General features: G+C 53.7%; 1 protein-coding gene across 1 annotated transcript; it reads left to right on the plus strand.

Moving 5' to 3' along the window:
* Positions 1-4,256: 4,256 nt before the first annotated feature.
* CIBAR2 (CBY1 interacting BAR domain containing 2) lies at positions 4,257-14,150 on the plus strand. Its single transcript, XM_057314602.1, has 9 exons — positions 4,257-4,276; positions 5,302-5,536; positions 7,199-7,267; positions 7,342-7,443; positions 8,112-8,113; positions 8,329-8,437; positions 11,057-11,170; positions 12,930-13,031; positions 13,832-14,150. The coding sequence occupies exons 1-9, from the start codon at positions 4,257-4,259 to the stop codon at positions 13,946-13,948; spliced, it is 870 nt and encodes a 289-aa protein (XP_057170585.1). The 3' UTR covers positions 13,949-14,150.
* The last annotated feature ends 1,957 nt before the right edge of the window (positions 14,151-16,107 follow it).

A 16,107-nucleotide genomic window follows, 5' to 3' on the forward strand; every position in this document is an offset into this window, starting at 1 on the left:
CCGTGCATTACCCTGTTGGCTTTGCACAGTCTGTGAAATGTCAGCACAGTGTAATGTGGCTGATGGAAAAAAACCAACTAATTCAATCTTTGGCTGCACTGAAAACGTCTGAGGCTTGGATCCTGGATGGGAAGAGCTCCCTGAGTCCAGCAAGGTTGGACTACATGTGGGGATGGGGCCCCTCCAGGCCCTGGCAGGCCCTCTCCCATTTGGACCTGACACTTCCATCCTGCTCTGGGTTACTATGGCCAGACACCAAGGGTCCTTCCCAACATCTCCCCAAAGTGACCTTTTGAGGGCAGACGATTACTATCCCTACTTCACTGAGGCTCAGTCAGGAGTCCTGGCCTGTCCTGGGTCCCCAGCCAGGAGCCCAGACTTGGCCCCCTGAACAGAAAGTTCCATGAGGCAGGGATCTATGTGCTCATGGAGGGATGTGTCCCTACCGGGAGCCTGGAGCCAGGGTGGAGGGGACCCTCAGCAGCGCCTAATCCCAGATAGAGGATGGTTTGAGCCCAGACCAGGACCAACTCTGACTGCTCCTCCCAAGCGTGCAACCTGATGTTCCAGGAAACATCAATGACCCCAAATGGAGCAACAATCTCCAAAACAAGTGGCCCGGAGTCCACAAAAATATCCGAGTCTGGCCCGCTAAAGACAGCAGGTGAGCCTGGATCGGATCCTGGAGCAGGAGAAAATGACGTTTGCTTATTGACTAAAACGACACCATTAGGACAACAAGTATGAATTCTGAACAAAGTCGGTAGATGAGATAACAGAATAAAATAATAAGTGTTAGTTTCCTGATTTCGCCATTTGTACTGTGGCTGCATAAAGGCCCGTTCTGCTATTAGGAAACACCCATGAAGTGTCTGGGTAAAGGGGCATCGGGTCTGCAGCATGCCCTCAGAGAATAACATTCACGCACAGAAAGAGAGAGAGAGAATGGTGAGACAGACTCAGTAAAATGTTCCTAGTTGGGGAATTTGGGTGAAAGCGTTCTTGCATTATTTCTGTACAACTGAAATGATTTCAAAATAAAAAGTTACAGAATAGAAAAGTCAGTATCTTGAAAGCAAACAAGGTTGAGGAGCAATTCCCAATTTAAGGAGACCAAGTAGACTCAGGCAGGAATTGCAACCCCTCCCGAATCAGCAGGAAAGCCAGCTCTCAGGGACACGTGTGGGACACGGGAATTTCGAGAGCAGGTATCGCGTCCGGGTTAATTTCCTGGGTGTGACAGTCCCATGAGGGCTCATAGGAGAATGTCCTTGCTCTTTGTAGGTGCACGCTGGGGTCTGGGCAAAGGGTCAGGATGTCCGCATCCCTCACGGGGTTTGGCAGAAATATTTACAGGAAAGAGAGAGTCCACAGGCTCTACACCCACCAGTTCCAGAGGTGATGTTCAATTTTTCTCAAGGACTCAGGGCAGCCCGCCCCTGAGAAGGGGTGTTGGGTGGAGAGGCAGCTGGAGACGTCAGGAGGGGGCCTCTGCAGCCCCGCCCTTCCCTGTCCCCCAGCTGTTCTCTCTCTGGCCGCAAGAGGTCTCCATGTGGCCCTACATGAAGGGGTTTTCATTTTTCAAAGTTCCTTAAAGTTTCTAAGTCATGAATTAAAACATCACCCTTTTTCTCTGACACCCCCTCTCCCCCGCTCCTTCTGCCATCCGTGTCAAGGTGGTGTTTTCTGGGCTGTGCTTCCTGCGCTGGGTTTCCATGTCCCTGGCCACGCTGCCCGCGCTCTGGAAGTCCCCATGAGGGGGTCTCTGCTGCCCTCCTGTGGCCATTGCTGACAACACAGAGGCCCCTCCTGGAGAGCAGAAGCCTGCAGAGCTTCAAGAGTCTCCTCGTCCTACAAGTCCTTCAAGAGCTGCAGTGTCCAGAGAAGCGGAACCAGGCCCTCAGAGAGATGAGGGGCTTATTCTAAGGAGCTGGCTCGTGCCATTGTGGGGACTGGCAAGTCCAAAATCCATCGAGCAGGTGTTGGCCTGGATGCTGCTGGCAGGGGACATGGCCGAGGAAGGGCAGTGGATTTAGTGACAGTGAGGAATGGAAAGGCATGAGGGAGTGAAGGGAACTGAGACGGAGGAAAGGCCACTTGTTTGCAAGGTTCCACGAGGCGGGGAGTAGAAGAGAGGAGGGATGGGAGTGTCAGTTGGGGAGCATTTCTCCATAAGGACGAAAGCCTTACTCACGCTGAAGCTGGCAGGAGGGAGAGTGGAGGGACAGGGACACAGAGTGGGGATGCTTGTTTGACTAGGGACCGGATCCGGAACCCGTTGTGGGCACCTCTCAATACGGATGAGACTCTTCTTCAGGCTTGCTCCGGAGGGGATTCATCAACCAAAGGGATAATCAAAAGTATAGGGTGCAGGTGTGAAGTCAGAGGACCCAGAGAAACCAGCCCCTGTGCCCAGAGGGGCTGATGACGTGAGAATACAGTGGCACTGCGGGGAAGGAGGGGCGTGTGCCAGTGTCCTGGGGCCGCGATACCAAACGGGTATTAACACAACAGAAGTTTATCCTACAGCCTGGAGGCCAGAGGTCCAAAATCAAGGTGTAGGCAGGGCTGAGCTCCCTCTGAGGGCTCCGGGGGAAGATCCTTCATGCCTCTCCCAGCTCCTAGTGTTGCCGGCCGTCCTTGGCCCGTGGCCACCTCCCTCCAGTCTCAAACCCTGTGTCAGATGTCCCTCTCCCTGGGTCTCTGCTTTCTCTTCTTATAAGGACACCGATCGTTGGACTAGAGCCCATCCTACTCCATCATGACTCATCTCAGCTACTTCTATCTGCAAAGACCCCCTTTCCAAATAAGGTCACTTCTGGAGGTTCTAGGAGGACATTTTGGGGAAGACACTATTCAACTCATAGCAGCCCCCAAGAGTGAAGGGGGTCAAGAATGTGAGAGGGATGGGACCAGGTGTGCTGCATAGGGCAGGGGCACAGGAGACCCTGCCTGCCCAGCGTCCTGCAGGGAAGAGCCTCAGGGTTACGGAGCTGCCACACAGAAGGACGCTGAGTCATATTTAGGCGCTGCCCCGGGCCTGCAGGGCACACAGGGCACAGAACAGTGTAGGGAGCCGGCAGACAGCAGCACAGCGCGGCGGGGCGCCCAGGACCAGCCACAGGGGAGCCATCACTACCCTAGGCCAATGCACACGGAACTGCGGTGGGTGTCCTGCCCTGCCCTGTCCCCCTACCCTCACACCAGAGACTTCTTTCTCCTAATCAGGACAAGGCAAAGAGATATTGTCAGGATCCCATTTTACAGGGAAAGTGACTTGGCCAAGGTCACACAGCAGGGCTGAGGTTTGGGATTTAAAATTATTTAGCTGACTCTAAAGTCCTTGCTTGTATCTGCGCCTTTTTTTTTTTTTTTTTTTTTAAGAAAAAAAAAAAGGCTCTCCACTCTGAAAGCCTGCAGACGTACCAAATGAACAGACTCGTCCGGGGAGTCCCACCACAGCAACAGTTGCCAACGTTCTGCTGTGTGTTTGGTCCACACCTGCCCCTCCTCCCACCCCATCTCTTACAGTGTTCCTACCTTCAAACTTCTTTAGGTAAAATGTACACACAGTGAAAGATACACAGTTTACACTTAGTAAAATGTGTTGTACTTTAGTACAATTTCATCATGTGGTCTTGGATTTTCTTTCTGTGTCTTTACTTTTCTAACAATAAACAAGAACCGTTTTTATAAATAAGGGGAAAATAATAAGATGACGTTTGAAATGTTAAAGAAGTCCCTTTGGGCTGGAGTCCCGACCCCTCCATTCAGCTACAAGGCTTCAGGACCCCCCCCATTGACTCTGTGCTTTCCCATACTGCCCTTCCTGAGTAACCAGGTATCCTAGGACCCTGCCGGCTGCTCCCAGGCTTTTGGGGGAGGCTCTGCAGCAGCCCCTCATGGCCGAGCCACAAGCAAGTTGTCCTGAATCCTATCTCTGTCGCATCCTAGGGAACCCCCACACTGCCTGGTTTCGCAGAACTTCCACCTTCAAACGAAGGGTAGGGGGCTCTCTGGGACCCCTTCCCCCAGCCAATGCAAGGCTGGCCTGGGGAGAGGTTGCCAGGCAACCAGCTGGGGCTCCTCCCAGGGTGGCTGCGGGTGGCCACGCTGCCTGGCAACCAGGTGGCAGCGTCCCTTGAGCCCAGACCACACGGCTGCGCCCAGCCCTGCCAGAATCTCCCTAGCCTGTGGGACCCCTGGGGCCTTGTCCTTATTCCCCTAGCCTAAGACAGCTGGTGCCTCCGGTCACAATGAGCATTGTCCTCTCCAGGTGAGTGGCCCTGTGCTGGCCTTGGCTGGGAGGGAAGGGGAAGCAAGGTTTGGGGGCCTGATGCACCAAGAGAGATGGGGACAGCCAGGCCTGCTGGGGACAGGTGGTAGTAAAGGGTGCTCTCCCTCCCACACCACCCCACCCCCAGGTCAAGGGAAGCCCAGGGAAGCTTCCTGAATCTGACCTCTGCTTCTCCAGCATTATTGCCCACAGCTCTGGGGTAGCCAAATTCACAGGATCCATACCCATCTTTGCCTCATTCAGCTCCACCTGGAAAACCTCTCTTCGAACCTCCAAGCCGACCAGACACCAAGACCCTGTGGCATGGTCCTGGGCCAGATGTGCCTCCGGCCAGATCCTATCAATGCTGTCTTGCAGCTTGCCTGCCCCTTACCCATTTGTTTTGGCGACTGGTTCCTCTGAGCGTCGCAAACTCGAGGGTGCCTGTGAACCCCTCGATGTGTTTCTTTAAAAATGCAGCCCTTATTAATAATAACAGGGAAATCGTGTGCACCCTGAGGCGAGGGCATATGGGAGCTCTCTGTATTTTCCACTTAGTTTTTCTGTAAACCTAAAACTGGCCCCCAAAAAAGTTTTTTAATTTTTTAAAAAACCTTCAGGGTTCGGAGAAGGGAGAGAATTTCAACAGTTATGGGGGGGGAACAGGGAGGCAGAATGAGGGGATTTTGGAGGGAAGGGGCCATCGCAGCTAGGGATGGTTGGAATACAGAAAACTCCGCCAGGAAGATCAAAACCCCAGGAAGGGTCCCAGGGAGGGTAAGACCGGATTTGGAGCCAAACTAGCCTTTGCATTCCTGCCAGTCATTTGACCAGCCTTGCGACCCTGCTGGTTTCCCAAATCTGCCTTGATAGAACAGTGAGCATTATCAGGGGAGGGGGAGCAGACACCTGGCAGGGTGCCCGACAGCTAGGTGGGGGGTGATGCATGGGTGACCCCTATGTCACTGTCCTGACCTGCCTGGGTGTCATGGCCTAGAATAGCTTCTCAGTCCCCTCCTCCCCAGGGACAGCCAGGTGAGGGTGATGGAGAATACCGTGACCAATGCCGAGAAGTACTTTGGCCAGTTCTGCTCGCTCCTGGCCGCCTACACCCGCAAGACAGCTCGGCTGCGGGACAAGGCTGACCAGCTTGTCAAACAGCTCACCGACTTCGCCAACACCGAGAACCCGGAGATGCGGGCCACCATGAGGAACTTCGCTGAGGACCTGGCCAAGGTGCAGGATTACCGACAGGCTGAGGTAGGTGGGTCGCCCAGGAGGACTCCAGTCCCCTGGCTGGGGTCAGGTCCAAGGGTGGGAGCCACAACGCGGGGACCACAGCTAAAGAGCATGTCTCTGCCAAAGGCATCCCTGAAGGGTGGACACACACCACTCCATCCCCGGGGTCATGCCGCCCTTTATGGGACTGAAAGCCTGGAAGCTCTGCAGTGTTAGGCAAAGGCCAGATAAGGCAGGGGCCCCAGGAACCAGGCATGAGGGCTACAACTGTGGGCAGGAGGCATATTCCAGGGCCCAGGACCCGGAGCAATCCTGGCGGATGAGGGCAAGGAGGCAGTAGGGTGTTAGGGAGAGGACTAAAAATAAACATCACCTGCCAGCCCAGGAAAGCCCTCTGTGTGACTGACAAGATCCAACCAGTTTTTCTTTTGAAGAAGCACAAAACAAGACACACTGTAGGTAATGCACAGGTGACAGCAGCCAGAAACCTCATTCCCCAACACAGCGGGGCAGAAACACCCCTACACACACTGTCTCAGGACAGGGGACCAGACGGCACCGTTTGTCCCACGGGACTTCCGAATTCCACCTGGTGGCTGGTTGGCTGCCTGTGTCAGCGAAACACCTCTCTCCCGAGGAAAAGTAAAACTTCTCCTATCTCTGTGAACAGCAGGTCTTCAGAGCTTGGAGCCAGGCCCCAGAGCCAACTCCCTGGAGACCTGTCAGTCCTTGATGTTGACGTTTCAAAGACATGCCTGCCATTCCCAGCTTGTAAACCATCAAGAATCTTATTTAGCTTTTAAAGGGTTTACATAAGTCCCAAAGGGACAGAGAGAGGGATTTACAATTGCAGGTTTCCTAAAGAAAATGCTGTAAGGAAAGCAACGGGGAAAGTCCCTTTTCCTTTCGACTCCTGGGAAATTATTATTATTTAAGATTTGGGTTTACCCAGCAGGGTCATAAGCCTTGACATGGAAAAGGAAGGGGCTTGGTGGGGATTCCAGATCCCCTGGCCCGTCTGGGAAGCCAAAATTTCAGGGGATCCCCTGCCACTGGTCCTCAAGGCATCAGCCTCACCTGCAAACTTGTTAGAAATGCAGATTCTCGGGCCACACTGAGGACCTGCTGATTCAGAACCCCTGGGGGTGGTGGCCAGCAATCAGGGATTTCAGGGGCTCAGGGGAAGGGTTGGGGGCTCCTATGTCTGGCACTTAGGCACCGACTCCGGGGTGCGAGGCATCCCCCTCACAGGCCCTATGTCCTCGGGAGATGCAGAGCGTGCTCAGCTCAGTTAGCTCTGGATCCCCGGCTATTTCGTGTTCCAAGTGAGTCTCTCTAGTCCCCGCAGTGAGGTTGTAAGGCAGTCTGGAGAACTGGAATCCCAGTGGCTCCCAACAAACAGTCACGACACCCTCAGTGGGCATAGTCATTATACCCATTTCACAGGTGAGGAAACAAGGCTCGGGAGGTGAAATGTATTGCCTGAGGCTTCGGAAGGCAGAGCCCTGAGCGCAGGCCAGGGCTCACAACCCTAAGGGGTGAGGGAGGGTGTCTCGTGCTTCCACAGCCCCCCACAGGCTCCTGTCACGCAGCACTCTCTAAACGCAGTGGGACGCCCCACAGGCTCCACGCACCTCTCTGGTTCTGCCTGCTCTTACTCTCTGCGTGTCTGTGCTCCCCCAGGTCGAGAGGCTGGAGACCAAGGTCGTCAGCCCCCTGAAACTCTACGGGGCGCACATCAAGCAGACACGGGTGAGCAGTGGGCACTGCCTGACGGGGTCTGGCCCGCCCGCACACCCAGGAAACAGCCCTTCTCTTTCCGCTAGGCCGAGATCAAGAAATTCAAGCAAGTCCAGAAGAATGAGATCAAACAACTGGAAAAGCTGGAGAAATTGAGGCAGAAGTCCCCTTCGGATAGGCAAATGATCGTATCCTTCCCTGGAGGTCAGGCCTGAGGCTGCCGGGCCGGGGCGGCCATTTCTCACAGGGGTCCTGTGGGTCGGGGCTGCTGGTTAACCTGGCTCCTTAACAGCACCTTTCTCAGTCCCAGGTGAGTGCCCCAGGTCTGTCTGGGAAGGCAGGATCCCGTGCAGGGGATGAACGACCTCGCAAAACAGCCCGGTGAGCTTTTACCTGGGCAGGTGTGTGCAGAGCCTTGTGCTCAGGATGCCAGTCGAAGGTGCAGGGCAAGCAGTGGGCTGGGGGCCAGGAGACCTGGGTTCTGTCTCCTCATTAACACTGCTCAGTAAGCCAACGAGTCACCCCTCCGTGCCCCCACCTCCTTGTCAGGGCTATTACTGAATGCTCACTGGATGTGGGCCCATTGTCTAGACAGGGAAATCGAGACCAGGCAAACCTGGAACTCCACTCTGAGGGTGTCTGACTAAAATCCAGGTTCTTCGTGTGCCTGGCGAGGAGTTGGGCCAAATGAATTACTTAATTACCTAAAAACGTTTCACATGCAGGAATTAATTATTCAAAGTGGAGCACCTGTTATATACCCAGCAGGTGCCCACTGTTTAATTCCAACAACACCCCTGCAAAGCAGATGTTATTACTGTCCCTTGTTTACAGGCAAAGAAACTGAGGCTCAGAGAGGTTTAGTGACTTGCCTAGGGTCACGCAGCTAGGAAGCAGGTCTGTCCAAGCAGCGCCTGGCCCTTTCACCATGGTGCTACTTGGCCTTTCCTTCGACGACCGAATTTGCAAGAGATGTCCATAAGGCAAGAGAGATGACCCAAGGGAAGAACGGAAAATGACCCAGAATAGTGTCTAAAGGCCAGAACCACCCCATGACACGTTTCCCTCTGGAGCCAGGCAGAGACCAGTGTGCAGAGGGCCTCAGTGGATGCCAGCCGCACCACCCACCAGCTGGAGGAGATGATCGACACCTTCCAGAAGCAGAAGCTGAAGGACCTACAGGTAGGCGTAGTCGGCCCTGTGTTAGAAGTGCTCTGGCCTCACGTATGTTTTTGTACAGCATGTGTGTCCGTGTGAACCTGAAAACGTCTGTGTGAGCGTGTGTGCATGTGTGTGCATAGTGCGTGTGAGCACGTATGTATGTGAGCATGTGTGTACACCTGTTTGCCCAGATGGCTCTCAGAGCCTGGGCTCCCAGGTCAGTGGATCTTGGCCTAATCCTGGCTGTAGGGGGGAGGCTCTGCCTCTGAGCACCCAGGCCCAGCTCCCCACCAGGAGAATTTGGCAGACTTTGTCCCCCCAAGCCCCCATCCTTTCCACACAAGGACCCACAGATTTGCTCTAACTTCCTCCTCCTTTCTTTGCTCTTCACTGAGCAAGCCATGGTTAGGTCAGCAGGGGGGCCCAGGTGCTTCCTCCTTCCACACCCCCACACCCCATGGTACAACCCAGAATCCTGGGCCCAGAACCCCAGCCGGTCACAGAGATCCCTGCAGCCACTCTTGACAGCCCCCTCCCTCCAAGTTGCAGCCCCAGGGATCTCATAAAAGGCAGCTCCAATTTGTCACTCCTGGGTTAAAGGCCCTCCCATGACTTCCCGTACTCTAAGGATAAAGGCAGTATCCTCCCCAAGCCTCCGGAAGCCCCAGCCCAGCCTTATCTTGGACGTATCAATCCACGCTCAAGTGCACCGAACCCCAACATACCTCAATGCCTTTGCACAGGCTGTGCCCGCTGCCAGGAAGGCTTTGCCCTCACTCTGCATCAAGTTAACACCTTCTCATCTTCAGGGAAACTCACCTGGACCCCTAGCCCAGTCGAGCCCTGATGTTAATTCATTGCTCTGCTCCCTCTGGGGGCAGTTATCTCAGGGGAGATGAGTTAATCGTATCTTTAATTCACTCATCAATTCAACAAATGTTGAATACACACCTACGATGTGCCAGGCACTGTGCCTGGTGCTGGGACACCACAGCCAGAAAAGCAAGGCCCCTGTCCTCATGGAGTTGACACCCTGGGGAGACCCATGATGCATGCCAATCAATACAGAGTGAAAAGTGTGGGGGCATCTTGCTGTTTCACGCCTGCCCCCCACACGCATGTCACTGCCACGGGCATGCACACATGGGGCACGATGGGGTGCCTGTCTGCCGTGTCCTCTGCTGGGTGCCTGCACTGGGTCCAGGGCCTGGCACTTCACAGTACTCAGTCAATATCTGGGAAATAAACACACAAGGAGAAAACCCGTGGTGATGAGTGCTCACGCGTCTATGTAGCGGGCAGGACCGAAGACTACCAGCAGGCCAATATTAAGCACTTGAGGCTTATGGGGCCTGAAAGCAGGGCTCTGTGGGATGCCAGCAAGAGTTTGGGACGAGATTCTTGGCCTCCACAGTTAGGGGCCAACAGATGCATGCAGTTTAAAATAGGCATCCTTTAAACTTTGGGGATTAGGTTTGTAAGAGGCACTTATCCAAGCCATCCCCAACGGAGCCCTCCCAGTTCTGAAAGAGCAAAAACTCAGAACTGCAGATAATGATAGGTGTAGGTCCTATTTCTAATAAAGTGATCATATTTACAAAAGAGCTCTCTGGCTCCTGTGAAAGCATGGAAGTGATGCTTTGTTAGAGGGGTTCGCATAGCTGAGCATGCAGCAGGAATCTCCTGGAGGGCTGCTTAAAATTTAGATCCCCCAGCGATGGGTCCACCCCAGAGTCCCATTCTGTGGGGCTGGGTGGGACTGGAGAATGTGCGTTTCTGACAAACTCCAGGTAGGGCTGGGGCTGATTCGGGGAGCCAGACAGAGCAGCTGTACTAACTGAATCTCGTAGGGCTTTGTAAACTGGAACTACCTTTGACCCTGTTGTGCAGACGAAGATGCTGGGGCTCAGAGAGGATCGGTCATCCTCTTGGGCCACGTGCCACCGAGCGGCAGGGGAAGGCCTGGGCCCTGCCTCTTGATCTGCAGAGGTGACCACCAGGCCAGCCTCCCAGGGACAGCAGGGAAGGGGCAAGGAAGCAGGTGTTCCCATCACAGTCTTGGCCCCTCTTCCCTCTCCTCTCCTGCGCTGGCTTGGGCACTTGCCCTGAGCCTGCCTCCCCCACCAGGGACTTCCAATGTTTGTGTGAAGCGGGGTGTTTCCAAACTGCAAGCTCCTCCCCCACACCAAGCCTGTGTCCTGTGGGGACCCAAAGCAAAATGGGAGCTCTGCGAAGGCCCGGCAGGCAGCAGGGGCCGGGCATGCAGGAGGAGCTCTGTAAGAGCTTGTAGAGCTGAGCAGAACCATCTGATCATGAAAACCCAAGACTACGTTTTGACAAGCTGGCTCGTCAGGTTGTGAGGCCTCTCCCGGAAGATCCACTCATAGCCCACAGGTGACAGAGGCCAGAGGTTTTGGCTACAAGAAACAAGCCCTCTGCCTTTCCAGAACAATTCGTGTGCAAGGCAGCTTTTGAAGGGGAATGTATCGTCTGTTCAAACAAAATCAGAAGTAACACAGGCTTACGAACTGTCCCCATAAGAACAGCTAACACCCCCCCCCATTTGTCCACATTCACGATGACCCCAGGACTCCCCTTGTGACAGTGTTGTTTATGTGATTTGGGTTTCTCTCCCCATAGAAAATTTTTTCAGACTTTGTCACCATCGAGATGGTCTTCCATGCCAAAGCTGTGGAGGTCTATTCCAGCGCCTTCCAGATCCTGGAGAGCTACGACCTGGAGAGAGATCTGGAGGTATTCCCTGCAAATGCCCCATTTTCTACTTGACGGTGTGGGGCTCCAGTTTGATTTTAGGTATCTTCATAGAAGCCATTTTTATTGGCAACATTTTGCAATTGTTATCATTTTGAAGACTCATTCCGATGAATTCTTTTAAACATCCGCCCCTGGCAGCCAAAACTAGAGGTGGGGGGATTTTCCCAAGTCTGTCCTTCAATGTGTTCAGCATCACTTGGGTGCTTAAAAACAACCAGGTGAGCCAACACTGACAAAAAGCACCCCAGGCCAATGCTGGCTGTTTGGAGGCAAAGTGCTAATCATCCCCGCCTGATCTGATGACTATCCGGCAGGAGCTGATGTATCTACGACACACTGCTCCAAACCCTGTGCCCAAACAGCTATCGCTCGCTGTGATTATCTTCTGTGGTTTTGGGGTTGGTGGGCTCAGCGAGATGCTCTTACATGGGACCTTCCTGGGTTTTCAGTCGGTTGGTATCTGTGGCGGGAGTCATGTTAAAGGCTCCCTCCCCCGTATCTGATAGATGATGCCTGTTATCTGGGTACAGGACAGGCCTCTTGGTTTGCACCGTTTGGTGCAAAACGAAAATGTGGGCCCTTCATTCAATGATTATTAAGAATTTCAAGAGAGTGACAGCAGAGCATTGGACCAAACACAGGGCACTTCCGAGCTCAGGGGCCCTGGGGCACTTACTGCAGGAGCCGGACACCCACACAGCCCCACCTGCCTGGGTCCACAGGGGTCTGCAGCCCGAATGCCGGCCTCCCCGAGGCCTCTCCACCTGGCGTGGGCTTCCTCATAGCATGACAGCGGGTCTAAAGCGAGCATCCTGGGGTGCCTGGGTGGTTCAGTGGGTTAGATGTCTGATTCTTGGTTTCAGCTCAGGTCAGGATCTCAGGGTCGTGAGATGGACACCCACATCCGGCTCTGTACTGGGCATGGTGCCTGCTTCAGATTCTCTCTCTCCCTCTGCCCATCCCTGACCTTAAAAAAAAATTTTTTTTAATAAAAAATAAAGACTGTATCCCGTGACAGGGGCAGGTTAGAAAATGTATCACCTTTTATAACCTAAACTTAGAGGTAACTTAGTGTTGCTTCTGCCACAATCTATGCCTTAGAAGTGAGTCAGTCACTAAGGACATATTCAAGGGGAGGAGAATTATATTTCAGCTTCTGATGGGCAAAGTGTCAAAGAATTTTTGGGTAAGCTTTAAAACCACCACACGAGGTTAAATGCAGACCAATAGGCTCTGGTGTGTTCACTCATCTCTACAATATTCTTTTTTTTTTATATTTTATTTTTATTTGAGAGAGAGGGAGAGAGATTGAGAGAACGAGTGGGGGGAGGGGCAGAGGGAGAAGGAGACTCCACACTGAGCAGGCAGCCGGATGTGGGGCTCCATCCCAGGGATCATGACCTGAGCTGAAGGCAGATGCTTCACTGACTGACCCACCCAAGTGCCCCACTCATCTCTACAACATTCTTTTAGGGCCAAGAGCAATCTCTAATTTTCCTGTGTGACTATGGGTGCGTTCCTTGGCCTCTCTGGGCCCGTTTGCCCATCTATAACATGGGATGATAATGCCCACTTACCGGGCTACTTTAGATTGCCTAGAGAAACACACAGGAAACTCCCAGACAGGACCTTGTCCGGGTAGGGGTTCTGGTAATACCAGCTATGCATCAACTCCCCACCACCACCACTTCCTTCATTTCCTGATTAGCAATAACCCATCCTGGTTTCTCCTGGGCAGGATTTTAGAGCCAAGATGCATGGGGTTTATGGACATTATGATGCTCGGCCACTCAAGGATACCATGCCTTCCCCAGCTGTCCCGTGGGCTCTCACTGGCCAGGTGAGCACTGGGGGTGGGAGTGTGACTCCTGTGATGAGGGAGAGGCCATCTGAGGACAGGGATTTGCATCAGGTCCTGAGGAGGAGACGCTGCTTGGGGAGTGTGGAGATCTGCCCCAGGGTCTGACCTGGACTGGCCTGGAAGTGAAATCAGTAACACACAGAACCCAGCACAGGGTAGCCACCACGTGTCCTGAGTGCACCCTAGAGGCATCCTGAAGTGTGTCCACTTGAGAAGCAACGGCTCTCTGGACAGGTCACTCCTGTTTCCCAGCCCTTGGGCCCATAGGTTTCAGAAGTCCGAACTTCTCAGATTTTCGGTACATAGTCATACGGTACATAGACTCCAAGTTCTCCGACAAGCTCAGCAAAGCACATTTCTATTTCTGCAGGAATACCTCTGAGTGCTCAACCAAGTAAGACAAAGACTCTAAGCAGCCTCATGCCTATCAGGGAAGGTTTAGTCACTCAGTGAGTGGGGGGCCCTCGCCCCACAGTGGAGGGGACAGGCTTCCTGAGTAATTCTCTCTAAAGGCAGTGAAGCAAGTACGGCCCCCAGCTAGACCACCCTGGTCCAAAACCACTGCTCCCAAGCTGTGTGGCCTCAGGAAAGTGCTTTAACCTTTCTGTGCCTCAGATTCCTCCCCTGCAAAGTATGGCTAATAACAGGACCCCCCTGGTAGGGTTGTGGTGAGTACTAGGTGAACAAATCTACAGGAAGCTCTTAGAAAGTGCTTGATACTTGTCGCTGCCCTTAAAATTACTGATGCCGTTGCTGTGGTGATGACTGTTATCGTGCAGAACGCTCAGACCACCATACGGAGCCAGAGGAGAGACGAGGAGGAGAGCACGGAGCACTCTGCCGAGGAGGACCCTGTGGAGGACCTCAGGGGACAGGGGCAGGCACCCCAGCAATAGGATGGAGCTCCCCAGAAGGAAAGATCACCCTGGATGCTCAGGGCTGGGGTGGGCTGGGGGCTCTGCTCTCCCCCCCCGCCCCCCGGGTGAGTCTTTTATCCTCCGAGCCTCTATTCCCTCGTCTGCACAACAGGGACAATCTTGCTCACCCCACAGGTCACTCTGAGGATCCATGGGCTTAGCATGGTGCCTAATACACCAGAGGTGCTCAATAAAAACGGGGTGCATCTTAACCTGAATCGTGCTGGGTCTCACTTGCCACCTTATGACCTGGGGACTCAGGTGTTAAAACCCTTGCTAATGCTGAGAACAGGGTGCGTTCGTCTCCCAGGGCTGCTGTAACAAAGCACTGCAAACTGGGGGCTCAAACAGCAGGAATTTACTCTCTCACAGCTCTGGAGGCCTGACATCTGAGATCAAGATGTGGGCAGGGTGGGCTGCTGCTGAGGCCATGAGGGAGAACGTGCTCCAGGCCTCTCCCCCAGCCTTGGTGCAAGCTGGCCATCTTTGGCATCCCTTGGCTTAGAGACGCGGCACTCGGATCTCTGTCTTCATCCTCACATGGCATTCTCCCTGTACGTGTGTCCAAATTCCCTCTTTTTATAAAGACACCAGTCTTATTGGAGTAGTAGACCCAGTGTGACCTCATCCTAACTAATTATATCTACAAAGACTCTATTTCCAAATAAGGCCACATTGTGAGGCCCTGGAAGTTATGATTTCAACACAGGAATTTTGGGGGGGACATGAGTCACCCCTAACACATGGCCATGATATGTGGGGATAATCGTGGGACCAGGGACACATCACACAAGTCTAGGAAGGTGGAGGGTTGACGAAGGTGAAGGAAGGGGGTGAGTACCATGATTTTCTTCTCAACAATGTGGGAAACACAAAACCTTCATGGGATCATAGCAGGATTAACATCCTCACCACAGTGAAAATTTTATTACCCCAAATCCAGTTCCATGGCACTTCCTCCGGGAAGCCCACCCTGATTCTACCAGGGAGAACACCTATTCCAAAAATAACTGAAATATTCTATATTTTCTATATGACAGACAATTTGTAAAACAACATATAGATTGTATCTTACATGTAGTCACGTTTTATACTGTATATTGTATCTCATAGTTTTATATGCATATGTATGTGCACACACACACACACACACACACACACACACACGCAAATGTACCTCTTCTTCAATCTCAGCTGTGTCCCAACCCCACGGACAGTTTCTAAAGAAAAATGGCCTTGCTTATGCACCTGGCAGGCCTGGAGCCCGATAGCTCCTGGCACACAGTAGGTGCTGGTCCCTTCCTGCTCTGACCCCAGTGCACCTAACAGACCAATGGTTCCTAATTCCAGGGTTGGACTCAGCCAGAGCCTTCCTCGCCACCATCTCTGTGGATGGTCACTTGGGAAGTGGCAGAAAAATTCAGAGCTTCTCTCTTTTGGGGCCCCGGAGGCACAGGCAGAGGTGGGGTGGGCAGGTGTGGAAGCAGCATGACTTTGGGGCCTCTCGCCAGCATTGTATTTGGATGGTCCTCCTCCCTGTGTAGGTTCCGCCTCTTCTCCCCTCCTCACCGAAGGCAAGCTCACCCACTGCTTGCCAGAGCAATTTGTGCAGGTGTCTGCGGGGGAGAGAGAACGCACTGACAGCATGTCCAGCCGGAAGGACCCACCTGGTCAGTGGGAGCCTTGTCCGGGCACAGGAAGACAGGAGCTGTTGCTTCAGGGGAGCGGGGCTTTGGGGGAGCAGGCGCATTTCTGGCACTGTGGTGACAGGGCCCCGAGGCCCACTGCAGACACTGCTCAGACGGCTCAAGGGGACCCCCTACTCAGGGCCGTCCAGAAGCCTTACGTGGCGCGCTTCGTAACTTAGCCATGGACGGGAAAGGCTGCACCCTGCAAACTAGGACGCAGCAGACGGTGCTCACGGACGGGAGGAATCCATACGTCAGCGTCTACACAACCCAAAGTCGGCCAGACTCCGTGTGGCGCCATTCAAGGTCCAACGCGCCTTCAAGAAACACAACCCAACCCAAACGCGCGTGGAGGCCGAGGAGCCGGAACAGCCGAAGCAGAGCAAAGACCAGCAAGCCGGAGGCGCCATGCTCCCAGCGCCGAGCCACACGCCAGTCTGCATACCACCC

Source organism: Ursus arctos, unplaced genomic scaffold (genome assembly GCF_023065955.2).
Source record: "Ursus arctos isolate Adak ecotype North America unplaced genomic scaffold, UrsArc2.0 scaffold_19, whole genome shotgun sequence".
NCBI lineage: Eukaryota > Metazoa > Chordata > Mammalia > Carnivora > Ursidae > Ursus > Ursus arctos.